The sequence below is a fragment of the Pseudophryne corroboree genome, chromosome 9 (genome assembly GCF_028390025.1).
Source record: "Pseudophryne corroboree isolate aPseCor3 chromosome 9, aPseCor3.hap2, whole genome shotgun sequence".
Taxonomy (NCBI): Eukaryota; Metazoa; Chordata; class Amphibia; order Anura; family Myobatrachidae; genus Pseudophryne; species Pseudophryne corroboree.
Window position 1 is genome coordinate 217,777,284 of NC_086452.1, and position 25,733 is coordinate 217,803,016.

Genomic DNA, 25,733 nt, shown 5'->3' on the forward strand with positions numbered 1-25,733 from the left:
GGTGAGAGAGAGAGAGTATGCCAGCACACACCCCAGCGCTATATAACCCAGGAATAACACAGTAACTTAATGTTAACCCAGTAGCTGCTGTATTTGTGTTTTTAGCGCCTAATTATGTGCCCCCCCCCCCTCTCTTTTAACCCTTTTTCTACCGTGATCTGCAGGGGAGAGCCTGGGGAACTTCTTCTCAGCGGAGCTGTGGAGAAAAAAATGGCGCTGGTGAGTGCTTAGGGAGAAGCCCCGCCCCCTAGACGGCGGGCTTCTGTCCCGCTAAAATACATATCTTTTTGGCGGGGGCTCATACATATATACAGTGCCCAACTGTATATATGCTTACTTTTGCCAACAGAGGTCCATATGCTGCCCAGGGCGCCCCCCCCTGCGCCCTGCACCCTTACAGTGACCGGAGTATGTGAGGTGTGTATGGAGCAATGGCGCACAGCTGCAGTGCTGTGCGTTACCTCATGTGAAGAACGGATTCTTCTGCCGCCGATTTCGAAGTCTTCTTTGCTTCTCATACTCACCCGGCTTCTGTCTTCCGGCTCTGCGAGGGGGACGGCGGCTCTGGGATCGGACGACGAGGGTGAGATCCTGTGTACGATCCCTCTGGAGCTAATGGTGTCCAGTAGCCTAAGAAGCAGGACCTATCTTCAGAGAGTAGGGCTACTTCTTTCCCCTCCGTCCCACGATGCAGGGAGTCTGTTGCCAGCAGAGCTCCCTGAAAATAAAAAACCTTACAAAATACTTTCTTACAGCAAGCTCAGGAGAGCTCACTGAACAGCACCCAGCTCGTCCGGGCACAGATTCAAACTGAGGTCTGGAGGAGGGACATAGAGGGAGGAGCCAGAGCACACAAGAATCTAAATTCTTTCTTAAAGTGCCCATGTCTCCTGCGGAGACCGTCTATTCCCCATGGTCCTTACGGAGTCCCCAGCATCCACTAGGACATTAGAGAAAACACAATAATATTATGTTTACCCAGATAGCACTGTTTACATATACAATATGCGCCAATTTTGTGCCTCCCCATCTCTTTAAAACCCTCTGTCTACCGTGGTATAAGCAGGGGAGAGTCCGGGGAGCTTCCTCTCAGCGGTGCTGTGGAGAAAAAATGGCGCTGTGAGTGCTGAGGGAGAAGCCCCGCCCCCTCGGCGGCGGGCATCTGTCCCGCTGAAAATCTCAAAATTTGGCGGGGGCTCTTATATATGTACAGTGCCCAGCTGTACATATACTTATTTTTGCCAAAAGAGGTCTATATGCTGCCCAGGGCGCCCCCCCCCGCGCCCTGCACCCTTACAGTGACTGCCGTGTGTGAAGTGTATGGGAGCAATGGCGCACAGCTGCAGTGCTGTGCGTTACCTCAGTGAAGATCATGAAGTCTTCTGCCGCCTCTGAAGTCTTCTTTTCTTCTCATACTCACCCGGCTTCTATCTTCCGGCTCTGCGAGGGGGACGGCGGCGCGGCTCTGGGACGGACGGCGAGGGTGAGACCTGCGTACCAATCCCTCTGGAGCTAATGGTGTCCAGTAGCCTAAGAAGCAGAGCCTTGAAACTCGCAGAAGTAGGTCTGCTTCTCTCCCCTCAGTCCCTCGATGCAGGGATTCTGTTGCCAGCAGGCTCCCTGAAAATAAAAAACCTAACAAATATAATTTCTGTCAGGAAGCTCAGGAGAGCTCCCTGAAGTGCACCCATCTCCTCTGGGCACAGTATCAAACTGAGGTCTAGAGGAGGGGCATAGAGGGAGGAGCCAGTGCACACCCAGACCTAAAGTCTTTCTTAAAGTGCCCTTGTCTCCTGCGGAGCCCGTCTATCCCCATGGTCCTTACGGAGTCCCCAGCATCCTCTAGGACGTTAGAGAAATCCTATTTTCTCTTATGTCCTCGAAGATACTGGGGTCCACATTAGTACCATGGGGATGTACCAAAGCTCCCAAACCGGGTGGGAGAGTGCTGAGGTTCCTGCAGAATGATTGACCAAACTGAAGGTCCTCAGAGGCCAAAGTATCGAACTTGTAGAACTTAGCAAACGTGTTCGAATCTGATCAAGTAGCCGCTCGGCAAAGCTGTAAAGCGGAGACACCCCGGGCAGCCGCCCAGGAAGAACCCATCGACCTAGTAGAGTGGGCCTGTACAGATTTTGGAACCAGCAAGCCTGCCGTGGAATAAGCATGCTGGATAGTGAGCCTGATCCACCGTGCAATTGACTGCTTTGAAGCAGGACACCCAATTTTATTAGGATCATAGAGAACGAACAGCAAGTTCGATTTTCTGTGATGAGCCGTTCTCTTTACATACACCTTCAAAGCCCTCACAACATACAAAGACTTTGAAGTAGCAGGTGTGTCCAAAACAACGATAGGTTGGTTGATGTCAAATGCAAACACCACCGTAGGAAGAAATTGCTGACGAGTTCTGAGTTCAGCTCTGTCCTCATGGAAAATCAAGTAGGGGCTCTTGTGAGACAACCCCCCTACCTCCGACACACGTTTGCTGAAGCCAAGGCCAACAGTGTGACTGCAGCACCAAATTGAGGTCAAGGTGCCGTGGGAGGCACAAAGGGTGGTTGGATGTGTAGAACACCTTTCAAGAACGTCTGGACCTCAGGGAGAGAAGCCAATTGTTTCTGAAAGAAAATGGACAAAAGTCCGAAATCTGGAATTTTTGTGGAGCGTAGACGTAGGACCACATCCACTCCCGACTGCAGAAAAAGCAGGAAACGTCCCAGATGAAATTCCACTGCAGAATATTGTCTGCTCTCACACCAAGAGACGTATTTCCTCCAGATACAGTGGTAATGTTTAGATGTTACCCCCTTCCTGGCTTGGATCATAGTCGGGATAAACTAGTCAGGGATCACTCTCATGGCTAGAATCAGCCGTTCAACTTCCATGCCGTCAATCGTAGCCACGGTAAGTCCTGATAGACGAATGGGCCCTGTTGCGAAAAGGTGGAGGCCAGGGATCTTCAAGGAGCATCTCCCGAAGGTCTGCGTACAAGGCCCTTCTTAGCAAGTCCGGAGCAATGATTATTGCTTGAACTTTTCCCTTTTTATTCTCTTTAGAATTCTTGGGATCAGAGGAAGTGGACCGCCACCGCCTCTAGGTCTCTCTACCTGGAACAATACCGCCTGAGCTTCTTGTTGAGACGAGAGGCCATCATGTCGATCTGTGGATATCCCCATCGACTTGTAGAGCACCTGAACACTTCCGAGTGAAGGCCCCAATCCCCCGTGTGCAGGTCGAGTCTGCTGAGGAAGTCTGCTTCCCAGTTGTCTACTCCCGGAATGAAGACCGCTGACAACGCCACAGCGTTTCTCTCTGCCCAGAGGAGAATTCCTTGACACCGGACATTGCTGCTCTGCTTTTCGTTCCGCCCTGTCCGTTTATGTACGTTACTGCCGTCACATTGTCCGACTGGACCTGAATGGCCCGATCTTGAAGAAGATGTGAGGCCTGCAGAAGGGCGTTGTATATGGCCCAGAGTTCCAGAATGTTGATTGGAAGGACGACTTCCTGACTGGACCATCTTCTTTGAAACTGCACCCCCTGAGTGACTGCTCCCCAACCTCTGAGGCTTGCCACTGTGGTTAGCAGAATCCAGTTCTGAATTCCGAACCTCCGACCCTAGACAAGAAGTCTGTAGCCACCACAGAAGGGAGAACCTGGCTTTTGGCGACAGACGAATCCTCTGGTGCATGTGAAGATGCGATCCGGACCATTTGTCCAACAGATCGAGCTGGAAGGGTGCGTGAAACCTTCCGTATTGAGGAGCCTCGATCTTCCCCAGAAGGCGAATGCATAGATGCACCGATATCTGGGTTGGCTTCAGGACATCCCGAACCATCGACTGGATTACCAATGCCTTTTCCAACGGAAGGAACACTTTCTGCAACTCTGTACGCAGTATCATTCCCAGGAATGGGAGCCTCTGTGCTGGCTCTAGGTGAGATTTCGGGAGGTTCAGAATCCACCCATGATCCTGGAGAAGTTTGGTTGAGAGAGCAATGTTGTCCAGCAACCTTTCCCTGGACGGTGCTTTTATCAGGAGATCGTCCAGGTACAGAATTATGTTCACTCCCTGCTTGCAGAGCATTAGCATCATCTCTGCAATCACCTTGGTGAACACCATCGGTGCCATGGAGAGGCCAAATGGCAGGGCCTGGAACTAGTAGTGACAGTCCTGCATTGCAAACCGTAGATAAGCCTGCTGAGGCGGCCAGATCGTAATGTGAAGGTAAGCATCCTTGATAGTCAGAGACACTAGGAATGTCCCCTCCTCCAGACCAGAGATCACCACTCTCAGAAACTCCATCTTGAATTTGAACACTCGTAAGTACGGGTTCAACGACTTGAGGTTCAAAATTGGTCTTAACGAACCGTCCGGTATCGGTACTACAAACAAGTTGGAATAGTACCCCTTGTTTAGCTGTTGAGGTGGAACTGGAACAATGACCCGAGTCTGTACCAGTTTTTTGTAAAGTTATACTTGTCTCTTGTGAAACTGGCAAGCCTGATTTGAAGAATCTGTGAGGTGGGAGCTCTTGGAACTTCCGTCTGTAGCCCTGGGAAATAAGATTTATGACCCAGGGATCCTGGCACGAATTTGACCAGATTTGACTGAAGAATTGTAGGCGTGCTCCTACCTGACAGCCTTCCAGGCATTGCGGTCCACAGTCACGCTGAAGTCTTTGAGGAAACAGAGCCTGAGCTCTATTCCTGAGTACCTGCTGTTGCTGGTTTACCTCTTGCGCCGCTGGAGGACGAAGAAGCATTGCCCTTGAACTTGGCCATCCGAAGTCTTCTTGGTTGGGGGGACTGTGGAAGGAATATACATAGACTTACCCGCAGTAGCTGCGGAGATCCATTTGTCTAATTCATCTCCGAACAATGCCTCTCCTGTGAATGGTAGGCCTTCCACGCCTTTCCTGGAATCCGCGTCAGCAGTCCACTGGTGTAGCCACAAGCCACTGCGTGCTGACACTGCCATAGCGGTGGTGCGTGCGTTAAGCACGCCTATTTCCTTTATGGCTTCCACCATAAAGTTTGCAGAGTCCTGTATATGCTGCAAGCATAAGACAATATCCCCCCTAGATGAGGAATCTAATCCCTCAATTAGGTTACCTGACCATTTAGCAATGGCTTTAGTGATCCACGCACATGCAATAGTCTGTCTTTGGGCCACCCCAGCAGCTGTGTACAATGATTTGAGTGTAGTCTCAATTTTACGATCAGCCGTGTCTTTCAGGGAGGCTGCACCAGGAACAGGCTATACAATTTTACATGACAGCCTAGAGACTGATGCGTCCACTATCGGTGGATTTTACCATTTTTTCCTATCCTCCAGAGGAAAAGGAAAAGATGAGAGCAACCTTTTAGGGATCTGAAACTTATTATCAGGATTAACCCATAGTTCTTCAAACAGGATACTCAATTCCTTTGATGCAGGAAAAGTAACTGAGGACTTTTTTTTTACATTAAAATAAGATTCCTCACACTCCTTATCAGGAATACGCAGAACATCTCTGATAGCCTCTATAAGAGACTCTATTCCCTGTGACAGCTGCATTACCCCGTCTGAGTCCACCTCCCCCTCCTCCATGTCTGACCTGTCAGCGTCAGACTGCAGAATATGGGCCAGAGATCGCTTTTGCGGACAAATGGGACGGGATTGAGACGCTGTCTTGAGGACTTAGTCTCTGTTCATAAACTCATCCACAGTCTGTTTTAAGTATAGCGTCTCTTTCTCATTGCGGGACAATTTTGTAGAAAGAGTTGAGATCATTCCCTTAAGAGAATTAACCCATTCCGGTTCAGCCCCGCTAGTCTTTGAACCCTGAGTACCCAGTAGTGAGCCCCCTGGTGAAGAGGAACACTCTGCAGTACAAGAAACACACTCTTTGACTGACATAATGTAAATGTGACAACACACGCACACACGAAAGGTTAAGCACAATTAACCCACAAAGAGCCCTTCATGGAGACACAGATGTTTGGAGCCAGCCCCCACCGCACCCTTATCGCTAATTCCAAGCTTAGCCAGGTCGCAGACTAAGTAACATGATAGGGGACTTAGTACACTAATAGTCACTCGCCCACTGCTATGACCCCTTGGTACCGCTGAGGTAATCTGGAGTCACACTGGAGAAGCTGCGCGTCCCTGTCCTGCCAGCGTCTGTGTCCACTGCAGAGGGAAAATGGCGCTGGTGAGCTGCTGGAGCCTCTCATAGTGAAGTCCCGCCCCTTCAATGGCACGCGGTCTTCCCGCTTTTTTATACTGGCTGAGGAATCTGGTGCTTAAAATGGAGAGAACAGTTTTAAGGCTGTGGTACCAGTATGGGTACTGTGTACAGTGTGCTGGGACGCAGTTGTGTACCGTGACCGGAGACGCATTACGCCCCGTTTAGAAGCCGTGCATCTCCGTACCCTCATGCCGCCATAATGGCTAGCGACCCGCTAGCCGGCTCAGTACTCACCACTCTTCTGGCTCTGTTAGGGATGGCGGCTTGCTGCGGGAATGTATGCTCGCCGTGGTGGGGCTTGCAAATAGTTCCCTCAGGAGCTCAGTGTCCTGTCAGCGGGTAACGGGACAAGCAGTAATAATGCAAAGTCAGTGACAGCAGTGTATAAAACGTGGACAAGCAGTAATGCGATGTCAGTGACAGCAGTGTATAAAACGTGGACAAGCACTAATGCGATGTCAGTGACAGCAGTGTATAAAACGTGGACAAGCAGTAATGCGATGTCAGTGACTGTATAAAATGTGGACAATCAGTAATGCGATGTCAGTGACAGCAGTGTATAAAACGAGGACAAGCAGTAATGCGATGTCAGTGACAGCAGTGTATAAAACGCGGACAAGCAGTTATGTTAACAATTACATGATCTATTGTTTTGTTTTTTAAGATACCTTTTTTTTTGTTGGTAGTTCAGCTCGTCCCAGAAGTACAGCTTGGTGCTTCACAATATCATTCAGAACAAAGGTGACTAGTTCTCGTATACCGCCTTCCTCTAAGGGGGTCCATGTAATTGTCAGAGGCACAGTTTCAAAAGGCTGCAAAGGTGACATCATGGGGAAAAGAAAAGAAAATACAAAAATTAAAATAAAAGTAAATGGACCCGAAGATGTTTGACATGTCATTATCAAACCATAGCTACCAATAAACATTCAGAAATACCTTGTAAAAGGGCAAAGAAGCGCCTGCTCAGTTAGCTGATTTTTTAATCAACCAAACTAAAATAAGATTTTACTTACCGATAAATCTATTTCTCGTAGTCCGTAGTGGATGCTGGGACTCCGTAAGGACCATGGGGAATAGCGGCTCCGCAGGAGACAGGGCACAAAATAAAAGCTTAAGGATCAGGTGGTGTGCACTGGCTCCTCCCCCTATGACCCTCCTCCAAGCCTCAGTTAGGATACTGTGCCCGGACGAGCGTACATAATAAGGAAGGATATTGAATCCCGGGTAAGACTCATACCAGCCACACCAATCACACCGTACAACTCGTGATCTGAACCCAGTTAACAGTATGATAAACGCAAAGGAGCCTCTGAAAAGATGGCTCACAACAATAATAACCCGAATTTTTGTAACAATAACTATATACAAGTATTGCAGACAATCCGCACTAGGGATGGGCGCCCAGCATCCACTACGGACTACGAGAAATAGATTTATCGGTAAGTAAAATCTTATTTTCTCTGACGTCCTAGTGGATGCTGGGACTCCGTAAGGACCATGGGGATTATACCAAAGCTCCCAAACGGGCGGGAGAGTGCGGATGACTCTGCAGCACCGAATGAGAGAACTCCAGGTCCTCCTCAGCCAGGGTATCAAATTTGTAGAATTTAGCAAACGTGTTTGCCCCTGACCAAGTAGCTGCTCGACAAAGTTGTAAAGCCGAGACCCCTCGGGCAGCCGCCCAAGATGAGCCCACTTTCCTTGTGGAATGGGCTTTTACTGATTTTGGCTGTGGCAATCCTGCCACAGAATGTGCAAGCTGAATTGTACTACAAATCCAACGAGCAATCGTCTGCTTTGAAGCAGGAGCACCCAGCTTGTTGGGTGCATACAGGATAAACAGCGAGTCAGATTTTCTGACTCCAGCCGTCCTGGAAACATATATTTTCAAGGCCCTGACAACGTCAAGCAACTTAGAGTCCTCTAAGTCCCTGGTAGCCGCAGGTACCACAATAGGTTGGTTCATGTGAAATGCAGAAACCACCTTAGGTAGAAATTGAGGACGAGTCCTCAATTCCGCCCTGTCAGAATGAAAAATTAAGTAAGGGCTTTTATATGATAAAGCCGCCAATTCTGACACACGCCTGGCTGAAGCCAAGGCTAACAGCATCGACACCTTCCATGTGAGATATTTTAAGTCCACAGTGGAAAGTGGTTCAAACCAATGTGACTTTAGAAAACTCAACACAACATTGAGATCCCAAGGTGCCACTGGAGGCACAAAAGGAGGCTGTATGTGCAGCACCCCTTTTACAAATGTCTGAACTTCAGGTACTGAAGCCAGTTCTTTCTGGAAGAAAATCGACAGGGCCGAAATTTGAACCTTAATGGACCCTAATTTTAGGCCCATAGACAGTCCTGTTTGCAGGAAATGAAGGAAACGACCCAGTTGAAATTCCTCTGTAGGGGCCTTCTTGGCCTCACACCACGCAACATATTTACGCCAAATGCGGTGATAATGTTTTGCGGTTACGTCCTTCCTGGCTTTGACCAGAGTAGGGATGACTTCTTCTGGAATGCCTTTTTCCCTCAGGATCCGGCGTTCAACCGCCATGCCGTCAAACGCAGCCGCGGTAAGTCTTGGAACAGACAAGGCCCCTGCAGTAGCAGGTCCTTTCTTAGAGGTAGAGGCCACGGTTCGTCCGTGAGCATCTCTTGAAGTTCCGGGTACCAAGTCCTTCTTGGCCAATCCGGAACCACGAGTATAGTTCTTACTCCTCTCCTTCTTATGATTCTCAGTACTTTTGGTATGAGAGGCAGAGGAGGGAACACATACACTGACTGGTACACCCACGGCGTTACCAGAGCGTCCACTGCTATTGCCTGAGGGTCCCTTGACCTGGCGCAATATCTGTCCAGTTTTTTGTTTAGACGTGACGCCATCATGTCCACCTTTGGTTTTTCCCAACGGTTTACAATCAGGTGGAAGACTTCTGGGTGAAGTCCCCACTCTCCCGGGTAAAGGTCGTGTCTGCTGAGGAAGTCTGCTTCCCAGTTGTCCACTCCCGGAATGAACACTGCTGACAGTGCTATCACATGATTTTCCGCCCAGCGAAGAATCCTTGCAGCTTCTGCCATTGCCCTCCTGCTTCTCGTGCCGCCCTGTCTGTTTACGTGGGCGACTGACGTGATGTTGTCCGATTGGATCAACACCGCCTGACCCTGAAGCAGAGGTTTTGCTTGACTTAGGGCATTGTAAATGGCCCTTAGTTCCAGAATGTTTATATGAAGAGATGTTTCCATGCTTGACCACAAGCCCTGGAAATTCCTTCCCTGTGTGACTGCTCCCCAGCCTCTCAGGCTGGCATCCGTGGTTACCAGGATCCAATCCTGAATGCCAAATCTGCGGCCCTCTAGTAGATGAGCACTCTGCAGCCACCACAGGAGAGACACCCTTGTCCTTGGCGACAGGGTTATCCGCTGATGCATCTGCAGATGCGATCCGGACCATTTGTCCAGTAGATCCCACTGAAACGTTCTTGCATGGAATCTTCCGAATGGAATCGCTTCGTAAGAAGCCACCATTTTTCCCAGGACCCTCGTGCACTGATGCACTGAGACCTGGCCTGGTTTTAGGAGGTTCCTGACTAGCTCGGATAACTCCCTGGCCTTCTCCTCCGGGAGAAACACCTTCTTCTGGACTGTGTCCAGAATCATTCCTAGGAACAGTAGACGTGTCGTTGGAATCAGCTGCGATTTTGGAATATTTAGAATCTACCCGTGCTGACGTAACACTACCTGAGATAGTGCTACTCCGACTTCTAACTGTTCCCTGGATCTTGCCCTTATCAGGAGATCGTCCAAGTAAGGGATAATTAAAATGCCTTTTCTTCGTAGAAGAATCATCATTTCGGCCATTACCTTGGTAAAGACCCGAGGTGCCGTGGACAATCCAAACGGCAGCGTCTGAAACTGATAATGACAGTTTTGTACTACAAAACCTGAGGTACCCTTGGTGAGAAGGGTATATTGGGACGTGGAGATAAGCATCTTTGATGTCCAGAGACACCATATAGTCCCCTTCTTCCAGGTTCGCTATCACTGCTCTGAGTGACTCCATCTTGAATTTGAACCTTTTTATGTAAGTGTTCAAGGATTTCAGATTTAGAATTGGTCTCACCGAGCCGTCCGGCTTCGGTACCACAAACAGCGTGGAATAATACCCCTTTCCCTGTTGCAGGAGGGGTACCTTGATTATCACCTGCTGGGAATACAGCTTGTGAATGGCTTCCAAAACTGCCTCCCTGTCGGAGGGAGACTTTGGTAAAGCAGACTTCAGGAACCGACGAGGGGGAAACGCCTCGAATTCCAGTTTGTACCCCTGCGATACTACCTGTAGAATCCAGGGATCCACTTGCGAGTGAGCCCACTGCGCGTTGAAATTCTTGAGACGGGCCCCCACCATATCTGAGTCTGCTTGTAAAGCCCCAGCGTCATGCTGAAGACTTGGCAGAAGCAGGGGAGGGCTTCTGCTCCTGGGAAGCGGCTGCGTGGTGCAGTCTTTTTCCTCTTCCTCTGCCCCGGGGCAGAAAGGAGTGGCCTTTTGCTCGCTTGTACTTATGGGAACGAAAGGACTGAGTTTGAAAAGACGGTGTCTTTTTCTGCTGATGTGAAGTGACCTGGGGTAAAAAGGTGGATTTCCCAGCCGTTGCCGTGGCCACCAGGTCCGATAGACCAGCCCCAAATAACTCCTCCCCTTTATACGGCAATACTTCCATGTGCCGTTTGGAATCCGCATCCCCTGACCACTGTCGCGTCCATAACGCTCTTCTGGCAGAGATGGACATAGCACTTACTCTTGATGCCAGGGTGCAAATTTCCCTCTGTGCATCACGCATATATAGCAATGCATCCTTTAAATGTTCTATAGTTAACAAAATATTGTCCCTATCCAGGGTATCAATATTCTCAGTCAGGGAATCCGACCATGCGACTCCAGCACTGCACATCCAGGCTGAGGCGATTGCTGGTCGCAGTATAACACCAGTATGTGTGTATATACTTTTTAGGATATTTTCCAGCCTTCTATCAGCTGGTTCTTTGAGGGTGGCCGTATCAGGAGACGGTAACGCTACTTGTTTAGATAAACGTGTGAGCGCCTTATCTACCCTAGGGGGTGTTTCCCAACGCGCCCTAACCTCTGGCGGGAAGGGATATAATGCTAATAATTTATTAGAAATTAGCTGTTTTTTTATCGGGGGAAGCCCACGCTTTATCACACACCTCATTTATTTCCTCTGACTCAGGAAAAAATAAGAATTTACTTACCGATAATTCTATTTCTCGGAGTCCGTAGTGGATGCTGGGGTTCCTGAAAGGACCATGGGGGAATAGCGGCTCCGCAGGAGACAGGGCACAAAAAGTAAAGCTTTCCGATCAGGTGGTGTGCACTGGCTCCTCCCCCTATGACCCTCCTCCAGACTCCAGTTAGGTACTGTGCCCGGACGAGCGTACACAATAAGGGAGGAATTTTGAATCCCGGGTAAGACTCATACCAGCCACACCAATCACACTGTACAACCTGTGATCTGAACCCAGTTAACAGTATGATAACAGCGGAGCCTCTGAAAAGATGGCTCACAACAACAATAACCCGATTTAGTTAGCAATAACTATGTACAAGTATTGCAGATAATCCGCACTTGGGATGGGCGCCCAGCATCCACTACGGACTCCGAGAAATAGAATTATCGGTAAGTAAATTCTTATTTTCTCTATCGTCCTTGTGGATGCTGGGGTTCCTGAAAGGACCATGGGGATTATACCAAAGCTCCCAAACGGGCGGGAGAGTGCGGATGACTCTGCAGCACCGAATGAGAGAACTCCAGGTCCTCTTTTGCCAGGGTATCAAATTTGTAGAATTTTACAAACGTGTTCTCCCCCGACCACGTAGCTGCTCGGCAAAGTTGTAATGCCGAGACCCCTCGGGCAGCCGCCCAAGATGAGCCCACCTTCCTTGTGGAATGGGCCTTAACAGATTTAGACTGTGGCAGGCCTGCCACAGAATGTGCAAGTTGAATTGTGCTACCAATCCCACGAGCAATCGACTGCTTAGAAGCAGAAGCACCCAGCATTGTTGGGTGCATACAGGATAAACAGCAAGTCAGATTTCCTGACTCCAGCCAACCTGGAAACTATATTTTCAGGGCCCTGATAACATCCAGCAACTTGGAGTCCTCCAAGTCCCTAGTAGCCGCAGGTACCACAATAAGCTGGTTCAGGTGAAACGCTGACACCACCTTAAGGAGAAACTGGGGACGAGTCCGCAGCTTTGCTCTGTCCGAATGGACAATCAGATATGGCTTTGTGAGATAAAGCCGCCAATTCTGACACTCGCCTGGCCGAGGCCAGGACCAACAGCATGGTCATTTTCCATGTGAGATATATCAAATCCACAGATTTGAGTTGTTTAAACCAATGTGATTTTTTAGGAATCCCAAAACTACGTTGAGATCGCCCAGTGCCACTGGAGACATCAAAGGGGCTGTATATGCAGTACTCCCTTAACAACTTCTGGACTTCAGGAACTGAAGCCAATTTCTTTCTGGAAGAAAATCAACAGGCCGAAATTTGAACCTTAATGGACCCAATTTGAGACCCATAGACACTCCTGTTTGCAGGAAATGTAGAAATTAACCTAGTTGAAATTCTTCCGTGGAGCCTTCCTGGACTCACACCCTGGCACATATTTTCACCTAAGTGGTGATAATGTTGTGCGGTCACCTCCTTCCTGGCTCTGACCAGGGTAGGGATGACCTCTTCCGGAATGCCTCTTTCCCTTAGGATCCGGCGTTCACCCGCCTTGGCTTCAACGCAGCTGCGGTAAGTCCCGGAACAGACACGGTTCTTGCCGAATCAAGACCCTTCTTAGTATCTCTTGAAGTTCCGGGAACCAAGTCCTTCTTGGCCAAACCGGAGCCACGAGTATAGTTCTTACTCCTCTCCTTCCTATCATTTTCAATACATTGGGTATGAAAAGCAGAGGATGGAACACATACACCGACTGGTACACCGACGGTGTTACCAGAGCGTCCCAGCTATTGCCTGAGTGTCTCTTGACCTGGCGCTTCAGGTGGGACGCCATCATAACCACCTTTGGTCTTTCCCAACGGTTTACAATCATGTGGAAACTTCCAGATTAAGTTTCCACTTTTCCGGGTGGAATTCATTTATGCTGAGGAAATCTTCCCAGTTGCCCACTCCCGGAATGAACACTGCTGACAGTGTTATCACATGATTTTCCGCCCAGCGAAGAATCCTTGCTGTCATTGCCCTCCTGCTTCTTGTGTCGCCCCGTCTGATAACGTGGGCGACCGCCATGATGATGTCCTACTGGATCAGCACCGGTTGACTTTGAAGCAGGAGTCTTCCTAGGCTCAGAGCATTGTAAATTGCCCTTAGCTCCAGTATATTCATGTGGAGAGAAGTCTCCAGACTTGACCACACTTCCTTGGAAATTTTTTCCCTGTGTGACTACTCCCCAGCCTCTCAGGCTGGTATCCGTGGTCCCCAGAACACAGTCCTGAATGCTGAGTGTGCTGCCCTCTAAAAGATGAGCACTCTGCAGCCCCCACAGAAGAGACACCCTTGTCCTTGGAGACAGGATTATCCGCTGATGCATCTGAAAATGCGATCCGGACCATTCGTCCAGCAAATCCCCTGAGATCTGCCGAATGGCATCGCTTCGTAAGAAGCCATCATTTTTCCCAGGACTCCTGTGCATTGATGCACTGATACTTGGCCTGGTTTTAGGAGGTTTCTGACTAGGTCGAATAACTCCTTGGCTTTTTCCTCCCGGAGGAACACCTTTTTCTGGACTATGCCCAGAATCATTCCTAGGAACAGCAGACGTATCGTCGGAAAACAGCTGCGATTCTTGGAATATTTAGAATCCAGTCGTGCTGTCGTAGAACTACTTTAGATAGTGCTCTTCCGACCTCCAACTGTTCTCTGGAACTTGCCCTTTTAAGGATATCGTCCAAGTAAGGGATAATTTAGATGCCTTTTTTCTTTGCAGAAACATCTTTTCGGCCATTACCTTGGTAAAAGGCCCGGGGTGCCGTGGATAATTCAAACGGCATCGTCTGAAACTGATATTGACAGTTCTGTACCACGAACCAGAGGTACCCTTGTTGAGAAGGGCAAATTTGGACATGGAGGTAATCCTTGATGTCCAGGGACACCATATAGTCCCCTTTTTTCCGGTTCGCTATCACTGCTCTGAGTGACTCCATCTCGATTTGAACCTTTTATGTAAGTGTTCAAAGATTTCAGTTTAGACTATGTCTCACCAAGCCGTCTGGCTTCAGTACCACAATATAGTGTGGAAAAATAATACCCTTTTCCTTGTTGTAGGAGGGGTACTTTGATTATCACCTGCTGGATATACAGCTTGTGAATTGTTTCCAATGCTGCCTCCCTGTCGGAGGGAGCCGTTGGTAAAGCAGACTTCAGAAACCTGCGAGGAGAAGATGTCTCGACTCTCCAATCTGTACCCCTGGGATAATACTTGTACTATCTAGGGGTCAACCTGCGAGTGATCCCACTGCGCGCTGAGACTCTTGAGACTACCCCCCCACCTTGAGTCCGCTTGCACGGCCCCAGCGTCATGCTGAGGACTTGGCAGACGCGGTGGAGGGCTTCTTTTCCTGGGAAGGGGCTGCCTGCTGCAGTCTACTTCCCTTACCTCTATGTCTGGGCAGATATGACTGGCCTTTTGCCTGCATGCCCTCATGGGAAAGGAAGGATTGAGGCTGAAAAGACGGTGTCTTTTTCAGCTGAGATGTAACTTGGGGTAAAAAGGTTGGATTTCCCAGCTGTTGCCGTGGTCCCCAGGTCCGATGGACCGACCCCAACTAACTCCTTCCCTTTATACGGCAATACTTCCATGTGCCGTATGGGATCTGTATCACCTGACCACTGTCGTGTCCATGACATCTTCTGGGTGATATGGACAACGTACTTATCTTGATGCCAGAGAGCAAATATCCCTCTGTGCATCTCACGTACATATATATAGAATGCATCCTATTAAATGCTCTATATGAATAAAATATTTTCAGTCAGGGAATCCGACCAAGCCAACCCAGCACTGCATCTCCAGGCTGATGGCGATCGCTGGTCGCAGTATAACCACCGTATGTGTGTATATACTTTTTAGGATATCTTTCCAGCTTCCTATCAGCTGGCTCCTTGAGGGCGGCCGTATCTGGAGACGGTAACGCCACTTGATAAGCGTGTGAGCGCCTTATCACCCTAAGGGGTGTTTCCCAACGCGCCCTAATTTCTGGCGGGAAAGGGTATAACGCCAATATTTGCTATCGGGGTAACCCCACGCATCATCACACACTTCATTTTATTTTATCTGATTCAGGAAAAACTACAGGTAGTTTTTTCACTCCCACATAATACCCTTTTTTGTGGTACTTGTAGTATCAGAAATATGCAACACCTCCTTCATTGCCCTTAACGTGTGGCCCTAATGAGAAATACGTTTGTTTATTCACCGTCGACACTGGATTCAGTGTCCGTGTCTGTGTCTGTGTCGACCGACTGAGGTAAATGGGCGTTTTTAACGCCCCTGACGGTGTTTCATGAGACGCCTGGACCGGTACTAATAGTTTGTCGGCCGTCTCACGTCGTCAACCGACCTTGCAGCGTGTTGACATTCTCACGTAATTCCCTAAATAAGCCATCCATTTCGGTGTCGACTCCCTAGAGAGTGACATCACCATTACAGGCAATTTCTCCGCCTCCTCACCAACATCGTCCTCATACATGTCGACACACACGTACCGACACACAGCACACACACCGGGAATGCTCTGACAGAGGACAGGACCCACACTAGCCCTTTGGGGAGACAGAGGGAGAGTTTGCCAGCACACACCAAAACGCTATAATTATATAGGGACAACCTTATATAAGTGTTTTCCCTTATAGCATCTTTATATATATCTCAATATCGCCAAAATCAGTGCCCCCCCTCTCTGTTTTAACCCTGTTTCTGTAGTGCAGTGCAGGGGAGAGCCTGGGAGCCTTCTCTCCAGGCTTTCTGTGAGAGAAAATGGCGCTGTGTGCTGAGGAGATAGGCCCCGCCCCTTTTTCGGCGGGCTCGTCTCCCGCTATTTAGTGAATCTTGGCAGGGGTTAAATATCTCCATATAGCCTCTGGGGGCTATATGTGAGGTATTTTTCGCCAAAAAAGGTTTTCATTTGCCTCCCAGGGCGCCCCCCTCCCAGCGCCCTGCACCCTCAGTGACTGCCGTGTGAAGTGTGCTGAGAGGAAAATGGCGCACAGCTGCAGTGCTGTGCGCTACCTTTAGAAGACTGCAGGAGTCTTCAGCCGCCGATTCTGGACCTCTTCTTACTTCAGCATCTGTAAGGGGGCCGGCGGCGCGGCTCCGGTGACCATCCAGGCTGTACCTGTGATCGTCCCTCTGGAGCTGATGTCCAGTAGCCAAGAAGCCAATCCATCCTGCACGCAGGTGAGTTCACTCCTTCTCCCCTAAGTCCCTCGTTGCAGTGATCCTGTTGCCAGCAGGACTCACTGTAAAATAAAAAACCTAAGCTAAACTTTCTCTAAGCAGCTCTTTAGGAGAGCCACCTAGATTGCACCCTTCTCGGCCGGGCACAAAAATCTAACTGGAGTCTGGAGGAGGGTCATAGGGGGAGGAGCCAGTGCACACCACCTGATCGGAAAGCTTTACTTTTTGTGCCCTGTCTCCTGCGGAGCCGCTATTCCCCCATGGTCCTTTCAGGAACCCCAGCATCCACAAGGACGATAGAGAAACTATTGGTAGTTTTTTCACACCCCACATAATACCCTTCTTTGTGGTACTTGTAGTGTCAGAAAGGTTCAATGCCTCTTTCATTGCCGTGATCATGTAACGTGTGGCCCTGCTGGACATTACGTTTGTCTCGTCACCGTCGACACTAGACTCAGTATCTGTGTCAGGGTCTGTGTCGACCCACTGAGGTAACGGGCGTTTTAGCGCCCCTGACGGTGTCTGAGACGCCTGGACAGGCACTAATTGATTTGCCGGCTGTCTCATGTCGTCAACAGTTTTTTGCAAATTGCTGACATTATCACTTAATTGTTTAAATACAATCATCCAGTCAGGTGTCGACTCCCTAGGGGGTGACATCACCAACACAGGCAACTGCTCCGCCTCCACATCATTTTCCTCCTCATACATGTCGACACACGCGTACCGACACACAGCACACACACCGGGAATGCTCTGATAGAGGACAGGACCCCACTTAGCCCTTTGGAGAGACAGAGGGAGAGTCTGCCAGCACACACCCAGCGCTATATATATATACAGGGATAACCTTATATAAGTGTTATTCCCTTATAGCTGCTGTTATTATCGTTATTTGCTGCCAAAAATGCCCCCCCTTCTCTTTTTTACCCCGATTCTGAAGCAGGACTGCAGGGGAGAGTCAGGGAGCCGTCCTTCCAGCGGAGCTGTGAGGGAAAATGGCGCTTGTGTGCTGAGGAGATAGGGTCCGCCCCTTCACGACGTCCTTATCTCCCGCTTTTTTGTGTAAAAATGGCAGGGGTTAAAATACATCCATATAGCCCAGGAGCTATATGTGATGTATTCTTTTTGCCACCTAAGGTATATACTGTTATATTGCGTCTCAGGGCGCTCCCCCCCAGCGCCCTGCACCCTCAGTGACCGGAGTGTGAAGTGTGCTGAGAGCAATGGCGCACAGCTGCGGTGCTGTGCGCTACCTTAGTCTGAAGACAGGATGTCTTCTGCCGCCGATTTCACCGGACCTCTTCGTCTCTTCTGGCTCTGTAAGGGGGACGGCGGCGCGGCTCCGGTGACCCATCCAGGCTGTACCTGTGATCGTCCCTCTGGAGCTAATGTCCAGTAGCCTAAGAAGCCCAATCCACTCTGCACGCAGGTGAGTTCGCTTCTTCTCCCCTTAGTCCCACGATGCAGTGAGCCTGTTGCCAGCAGGACTCACTGAAAATAAAAAAACCTAAACTAAACTTTTATTCTAAGCAGCTCAGGAGAGCCACCTAGATTGCACCCTTCTCGGCCGGGCACAAAAATCTAACTGAGGCTTGGAGGAGGGTCATAGGGGGAGGAGCCAGTGCACACCACCTGATCCTTAAGCTTTTATTTTGTGCCCTGTCTCCTGCGGAGCCGCTATTCCCCATGGTCCTTACGGAGTCCCAGCATCCACTAGGACGTCAGAGAAATTGCTTTACACAGCTAACTAGAATACAGTAATATATTTTGAAAGACTCCATAAATAAATATGAAGTTATTGAAGAAAACAAGCTACAATCCGGATTTATTAAAGAAGCACTGCTCTAGTTTTTTCCTCTTGCACTAGCTAAAGTACTAAGTTTTGGGTGACAGCAGCCAGTACCTCGGCAACATCATCATCTTTTCTGTATTGGGCGACTACTCAGCAATAGGATGCCACCTGACAGCGTGACCTTGATTAACAATATAAATCCCATAAACTGCTACATGGTGCTACAACGGGGAAGCATTCAATATCCCGGCTGTCGGGATCCCGGCGCTCAGCATACCAGCGCCGGGATCCCGACAACTATCCTCCCTCTTTTGGTGTCCATGACACCCCTGGAGGGAGAATAAATAGTGTGGTGTGCTCATAGCGCACCACCATGTCAGTCAGCAGTGTGGCAAGCCCGCAAGGGGCTCTTTTGCACTTGCTCCACTGCTGGCATTCCGGCGGTAGTGATCCTAACGCCGGTATGCTGGGCGCCGGGATATCGTAGAACACCCCTACAAAGACTATTGTATAAGGATGATTGGTTATTCAGCGCCCGGACTTGTATATGTGACTTGCGTTATGGTTGGTGTTCTAGAGATATATACGCAATAGGTATGTGTGTGACAGGAATTTATTTGGGTGCAATAAAACAAAGCATTCAATAAATAAAAGTAAATAATAAATAAAGTATACAATAAAACATAGTGCCGCATATTCCGTTGTGCTTTACAATTGGGGAACAGTAATAGAACAAAACTTGGTAATAACAGACAGACCTAGAGGCAGGAGGGACCTGCTCGCAAACTTACACTCTATAAGGAAATAGGCTTTGGTACACAATGATAGGTGATAGCGGGATGTAGTTATGTGACCGGCATGCCAACCAACAGGGACTATTCCCACCAAGCCTGCAAGGGTCTTCATTGCGCTTGCCCTCCCCAGCCATCTAAATGCTGAGATCCTGTTATCGGTATTGTGACTGGCGGTCTCCTGACCGCCGGTCACACATACCCAACCTGTGCTACCTATTGCATAATGGTCCACCAGATTACAAAGGTTCTTAATGGGCTGTATGATATGGTCACCCAACAATATTGGCCATGGGAAAGGGAAGAATTAAAAAAAACAAACAACCATGAGGTTGTGTGTGGACTGCACAGAGGATGTAATTAGATAGGAGAAATTAAAGGTTACGTGGGTGGGCCCGGAATTTGATAAGCTTGTCTGAATAGGTGAGTTTTCAGGGAACGCTTGAAGGTTTGGAGAATAAAGGCGAGTTTACACAAACACAAAAAGTTATATGGTGTGGTAAACAATGGAAAAGTATTCTTTCTTTTTCTTATTACTTTTTCTGTTGCTTACCACACCATAGAACTTTGTTAGTATGCCAACTTTTGATGTTTTATAGAACCCAAAAATATTCCTGTCACACACACACCTATAGTGTATATATCTATAGAACACCGACCATAACGCAAGTCACATAGATACAAGTCCGAGCCCTGCATAACCATTCATCTTCATACTCAATCCAGTGAGGCCTGGTATCCTCATATATGGTAGCAGCACGGCAAACAATCCAAAAATAAGAATTTACTCACCGGTAATTCTATTTCTCGTAGTCCGTAGTGGATGCTGGGAACTCCGTAAGGACCATGGGGAATAGACGGCTCCGCAGGAGACTGGGCACATCTAAAGAAAGATTTAGGACTATCTGGTGTGCACTGGCTCCTCCCCCTATGACCCTCCTCCAAGCCTCAGTTAGGACACTGTGCCCGGAAGAGCTGACACAATAAGGAAGGATTTTGAATCCCGGGTAAGACTCATACCAGCCACACCAATCACACGTATAACTCGTGATAGGAACTCCGGTTAACAGTATGATAACAAAAGGAGCCTCTGAACAGATGGCTCGCAATAATAACCCGATTTGTGTAACAATAACTATTTTACAAGTATTGCAGACAATCCGCACTTGGGATGGGCGCCCAGCATCCACTACGGACTACGAGAAATAGAATTACCGGTGAGTAAATTCTTATTTTCTCTGACGTCCTAGTGGATGCTGGGAACTCCGTAAGGACCATGGGGATTATACCAAAGCTCCCAAACGGGCGGGAGAGTGCGGACGACTCTGCAACACCGAATGAGAGAACTCCAGGTCCTCCTCAGCCAGGGTATCAAATTTGTAGAATTTAGCAAACGTGTTTGCCCCTGACCAAGTAGCAGCTCGGCAAAGTTGTAAAGCCGAGACCCCTCGGGCAGCCGCCCAAGATGAGCCCACCTTCCTTGTGGAATGGGCTTTTACAGATTTAGGCTGCGGTAGTCCCACCGCAGAATGCGCCAGCTGAATAGTGCTACAAATCCAGCGCGCAATAGTCTGCTTAGAAGCAGGAGCACCCAGTTTGTTGGGTGCATACAGGATAAACAGCGAGTCAGTTTTCCTGACTCCAGCCGTCCTGGAAACATAAATTTTCAGGGCCCTGACTACGTCCAGTAACTTGGAATCCTCCAAGTTCCCAGCAGCCGCAGGCACCACAATAGGCTGGTTCAAGTGAAACGCCGATACCACCTTCGGGAGAAACTGAGGACGAGTCCTCAATTCTGCCCTATCCATATGGAAAATCAGATAAGGGCTTTTATAGGACAAAGCCGCCAATTCTGACACACGCCTGGCCGAAGCCAGGGCCAACAGCATGACCACTTTCCACGTGAGATATTTCACATCCACAGTCTTAAGTGGTTCAAACCAATGTGATTTCAGGAACTCCAAAAACACATTGAGATCCCAAGGTGCCACTGGGGGCACAAAAGGAGGCTGAATATGCAGAACTCCCTTGACAAAAGTCTGAACTTTAGGCAGGGAAGCCAGTTCTTTCTGGAAGAAAATCGACAGGGCCGAAATCTGGATCTTAATGGACCCCAATTTGAGGCCCAACGTCACCCCTGCTTGTAGGAAATGCAGGAATCGCCCCAGTTGAAATTCCTCCGTTGGTGCCATCCTGGCCTCACACCAAGCAACATATTTTCGCCAATGCGGTGATAATGTTTTGCGGTGACATCCTTCCTGGCTTTGATCAGGGTAGGGATGACTTCCTCCGGAATGCCCTTTTCCTTCAGGATCCGGTGTTCAACCGCCATGCCGTCAAACGCAGCCGCGGTAAGTCTTGGAACAGACAGGGCCCCTGCTGCAGCAGGTCCTGTCTGAGCGGCAGAGGCCAAGGGTCCTCTGAAAGCATCTCTTGAAGTTCCGGGTACCAAGCTCTTCTTGGTGAATCCGGAACCACGATATAGTTTTCACTCCTCGCCTTCGTATTACCTTGGGAATGAGAGGCAGAGGAGGAAACACATAAACCGACTGGTACACCCACGGTGTTACTAGAGCGTCCACAGCGATCGCCTGAGGGTCCCTTGACCTGGCGCAATTACACCTGTGGTCTTTCCCACCGGTTTACCAGTATTTGGAAGACTTCTGGATGAAGTTCCCATTTTCCCGGGTGGAGGTCGTGCCAGCTGAGGAAATCTGCTTCCCAGTTGTCCACTCCCGGAATGAACACTGCGGTCAGTGCCAACACATGATTTTCCGCCCATCGGAGAATCCTTGTGGCTTCTGCCATTGCCCTCCTGCTTCTTGTGCCGCCCTTTCTGTTTACATGGGCGACCGCCGTGATGTTGTCTGATTGGATCAGTACCGGCTGGTTCTGAAGCAGGGGCCTTGCGTGGCTTAGGGCATTGTAAATGGCCCTTAGCTCCAGAATATTTATGTGAAGCGAAATCTCCTGATTTGACCACAGTCCTTGGAAATTTCTTCCCTGTGTGACTGCCCCCAGCCCCGAAGGCTGGCATCCGTGGTCACCAGGACCCAGTCCTGTATTCCGAATCTGCGGCCCTCTAGTAGATGAGCCCTCTGCAGCCACCACAGCAGCGACACCCTGGTCCTTGCCGACAGGGTTATCCGCTGTTGCATCTGGAGATGGGACCCGGACCATTTGTTCCACTGGAAAGTCCTTGCGTGGAACCTTCCGAATGGAATTGCTTCGTACGAAGCCACCATTTTTCCCAGGACTCGTGTGCATTGATGTACAGACACCTGTCCCGGTTTTAGGAGGTCTCTAACTAGAGATGACAACTCCTCTGCTTTTTCCACTGGAAGAAACACTTTTTTTTTTCTGGTCTGTGTCCAGAATCATTCCCAGGAACAGAAGACGTGTCGTCGGGACCAGCTGTGACTTTGGAATATTGAGAATCCAGCCGTGCTGTTGTAGCACTTCCCGAGAAAGTGCTACCCCCACTACCAACTGTTCCTTGGACCTCGCCTTTATCAGGAGATCGTCCAAGTACGGGATAATTAAAACTCCCTTCTTGCGAAGGAGTATCATCATTTCGGCCATTACCTTGGTAAAGACCCTCGGTGCCGTGGATAACCCAAACGGCAGCGTCTGGAACTGATAGTGACAGTCCTGTACCACAAATCTGAGGTACTCCTGGGGAGGGGGGTAAATGGGGACATGTAGGTACGCATCCTTGATGTCCAGGGAGACCATGTAATCCCCCTCGTCCAGGCTCGCAATAACCGCCCTGAGCGATTCCATCTTGAACCTTTTGATATAAGTGTTCAAGGATTTTAAATTTAAGATGGGCCTCACCGAACCGTCCGGTTTCGGTACCACAACCATTGTGGAATAGTAACCCTTTCCTTGCTGAAGGAGGGGTACCTTGACAATCACTTGCTGTGAATACAGTTTTTGGATAGCCACCAACACTGCCTCCCTGACAGAGGGAGTTGCTGGTAAGGCAGATTTTAGAAAACGGCGGGGGGGGGGGACGTCTCGAATTCCAGCCTGTACCCCTGAGATACTACTTGAAGGATCCAGGGATCCACCTGTGAGAGCCCACTGTGTGCTGAAATTTCTGAGACGGGCCCCCACCGTACCCGGGTCCGCCTGTGAAGCCCCAGCGTCATGCTGTGGACTTACCGGACGCGGGAGAGGACTTTTGCTCTTGGGAACTGGCTGTATGCTGCAGCTTTTTCCCTCTACCTTTGCCTCTCGGCAGAAAGGATGCGCCTCGAGCCCTCTTGTGTTTATGGGGCCAAAAGGACTGTACTTGATAATACGGTGCTTTCTTTTGCAGTGGGGTAGCCTGTGGCAAAATGTCAATTTCCCAGCCGTAGCTGTGGAAACGAGGTCTGAAAGACCATCCCCAACAGTTCCACCCCTCAGCAAAATATTGTCCCTATCCAGGGTATCAATATTATCCGACAGGGAATCTGACCACGCAGCAGCAGCACTGCACATAATGCCCGTGTGTGTATATATAGCTTTTAGGGTAGCTTCCTGCCTTCTATCAGCAGGATCCTTTAGGGCGGCCGTATCCGGAGACAGTAGTGCCACCTGTTTTGATAAACGTGTAAGCGCTTTATCTACCCTAGGGGATGTTTCCCAACGTGACCTATCCTCTGGCGGGAAAGGGTACGCTGCCAATAACCGTTTAGAAATTATCAATTTCTTATCGGGGGAAGTCCAGGCTTCCTCACACACCTCATTTAATTCCTCAGATGCAGGAAAAACTACTGGTAGTTTTTTCTCACCGAACATAATACCCTTTTTTGTGGTACCAGGGGTACTATCAGAAATGTGTAATACATTTTTCATTGCCTCAATCATGTAACGGGTGGACCTATTGGAGGGTGCACTAGTCTCATCGTCGTCGACACTGGAGTCGGTATCAGTGTCGACATCTGTGTCTGTCATCTGAGGTAGCGGGCGTTTTAAAGCCCCTGATGACATTTGAGACGATGGAACAGTCACAAGCTGAGTAGCCGGCTGTCCTATGTCGTCAAACCTTTTATGTAAGGAGCTGACACTGTCACGTAATTCCTTCCATAAGTCCATCCACACAGGTGTCGACCCCTCAGGGGGTGACAACACATTTACAGGCATTTGCTCTGCCTCCACATCATTTTCCTCATCATACATGTCGACACAGCGGTACCGACACACAGCACACACACAGGGAATGCTCTGACAGAGGACAGGACCCCACAAAGCCCTTTGGGGAGACAGAGGGAGAGTATGCCAGCACACACCAGAGCGCTATATACCACAGGGATATCACCTATAAAGAGTGTTTTCCCCATATAGCTGCATATATATATTATACTGCGCCTAAATTTGTGCCCCCCCTCTCTTTTTTACCCTTTCTGTAGTGCAGGACTGCAGGAGAGAGCCAGGGAGCGATCCTTCCAGCGAAGCTGTGAGGGAAAATGGCGCCAGTGTGCTGAGGGAGATGGCTCCGCCCCTTTTTTGGCGGGCTTTCTCCCGCTATTTTAATATTTCTGGCAGGGGTTAATATACAGCTATATAGCCTCTGGGGCTATATATGGTGTCAGTTTGCCAGCCAAGGTGTTATTTATTGCTGCTCAGGGTGCCCCCCCCCAGCGCCCTGCACCCATCAGTGACCTTAGTGTGTGGTGTGCATGAGGAGCAATGGCGCACAGCTGCAGTGCTGTGCGCTACCTTGGAGAAGACAGAAGTCTTCAGCCGCCAATTTTCCGGACCTTCTTGCTTCTGGCTCTGTAAGGGGGACGGCGGCGCGGCTCCGGGAACGGACGACGAGGTCGGGTCCTGTGTGCGATCCCTCTGGAGCTAATGGTGTCCAGTAGCCTAAGAAGCCCAAGCTACCACCACTTAGGTAGGTTCGCTTCTTCTCCCCTTAGTCCCTCGGTGCAGTGAGCCTGTTGCCAGCAGGTCTCACTGTAAAATATAAAACCTAAATTATACTTTCTTTCTAGGAGCTCAGGAGAGCCCCTAGTGTGCATCCAGCTCAGCCAGGCACAGAAATCTAACTGAGGCTTGGAGGAGGGTCATAGTGGGAGGAGCCAGTGCACACCAGATAGTCCTAAATCTTTCTTTAGATGTGCCCAGTCTCCTGCGAAACAGTCTATTCCCCATGGTCCTTACGGAGTTCCCAGCATCCACTAGGACGTCAGAGAAAGGACTCTGCGCAAAGGCCATCCAATCTTACCTATATCGCATATTTGTGCTCTTAGCAGTAGGCTGGCACACCAATAACTAGTGCGTGGATGGGTATCTGTAGTGTGAACCCCAGGAAAGGGACAGACATGGTGTGACCCTGTAAGCCTGGGTCGGAGAGCTGTATTTTAACCCAACAGTAAATTGTAAGGGGTTGGCCAGTTGTAGTGTGACCTATCAGGTACCTAGTAAGGGGTCGA

At 49.4% G+C, this 25,733-nt stretch overlaps 1 protein-coding gene across 1 annotated transcript in view; it reads right to left on the reverse strand.

The window, feature by feature from the left end:
• The window catches only part of ASPM (assembly factor for spindle microtubules), a 330,682-nt gene that overhangs the window by 276,564 nt on the left and 28,385 nt on the right, over positions 1-25,733 (reverse strand). Inside the window, exon 2 of the mRNA XM_063940119.1 lies at positions 6,905-7,048. Within this exon, the coding sequence (XP_063796189.1) occupies positions 6,905-7,048 (144 nt within the window). The remainder of the gene's footprint in view (positions 1-6,904; positions 7,049-25,733) is intronic.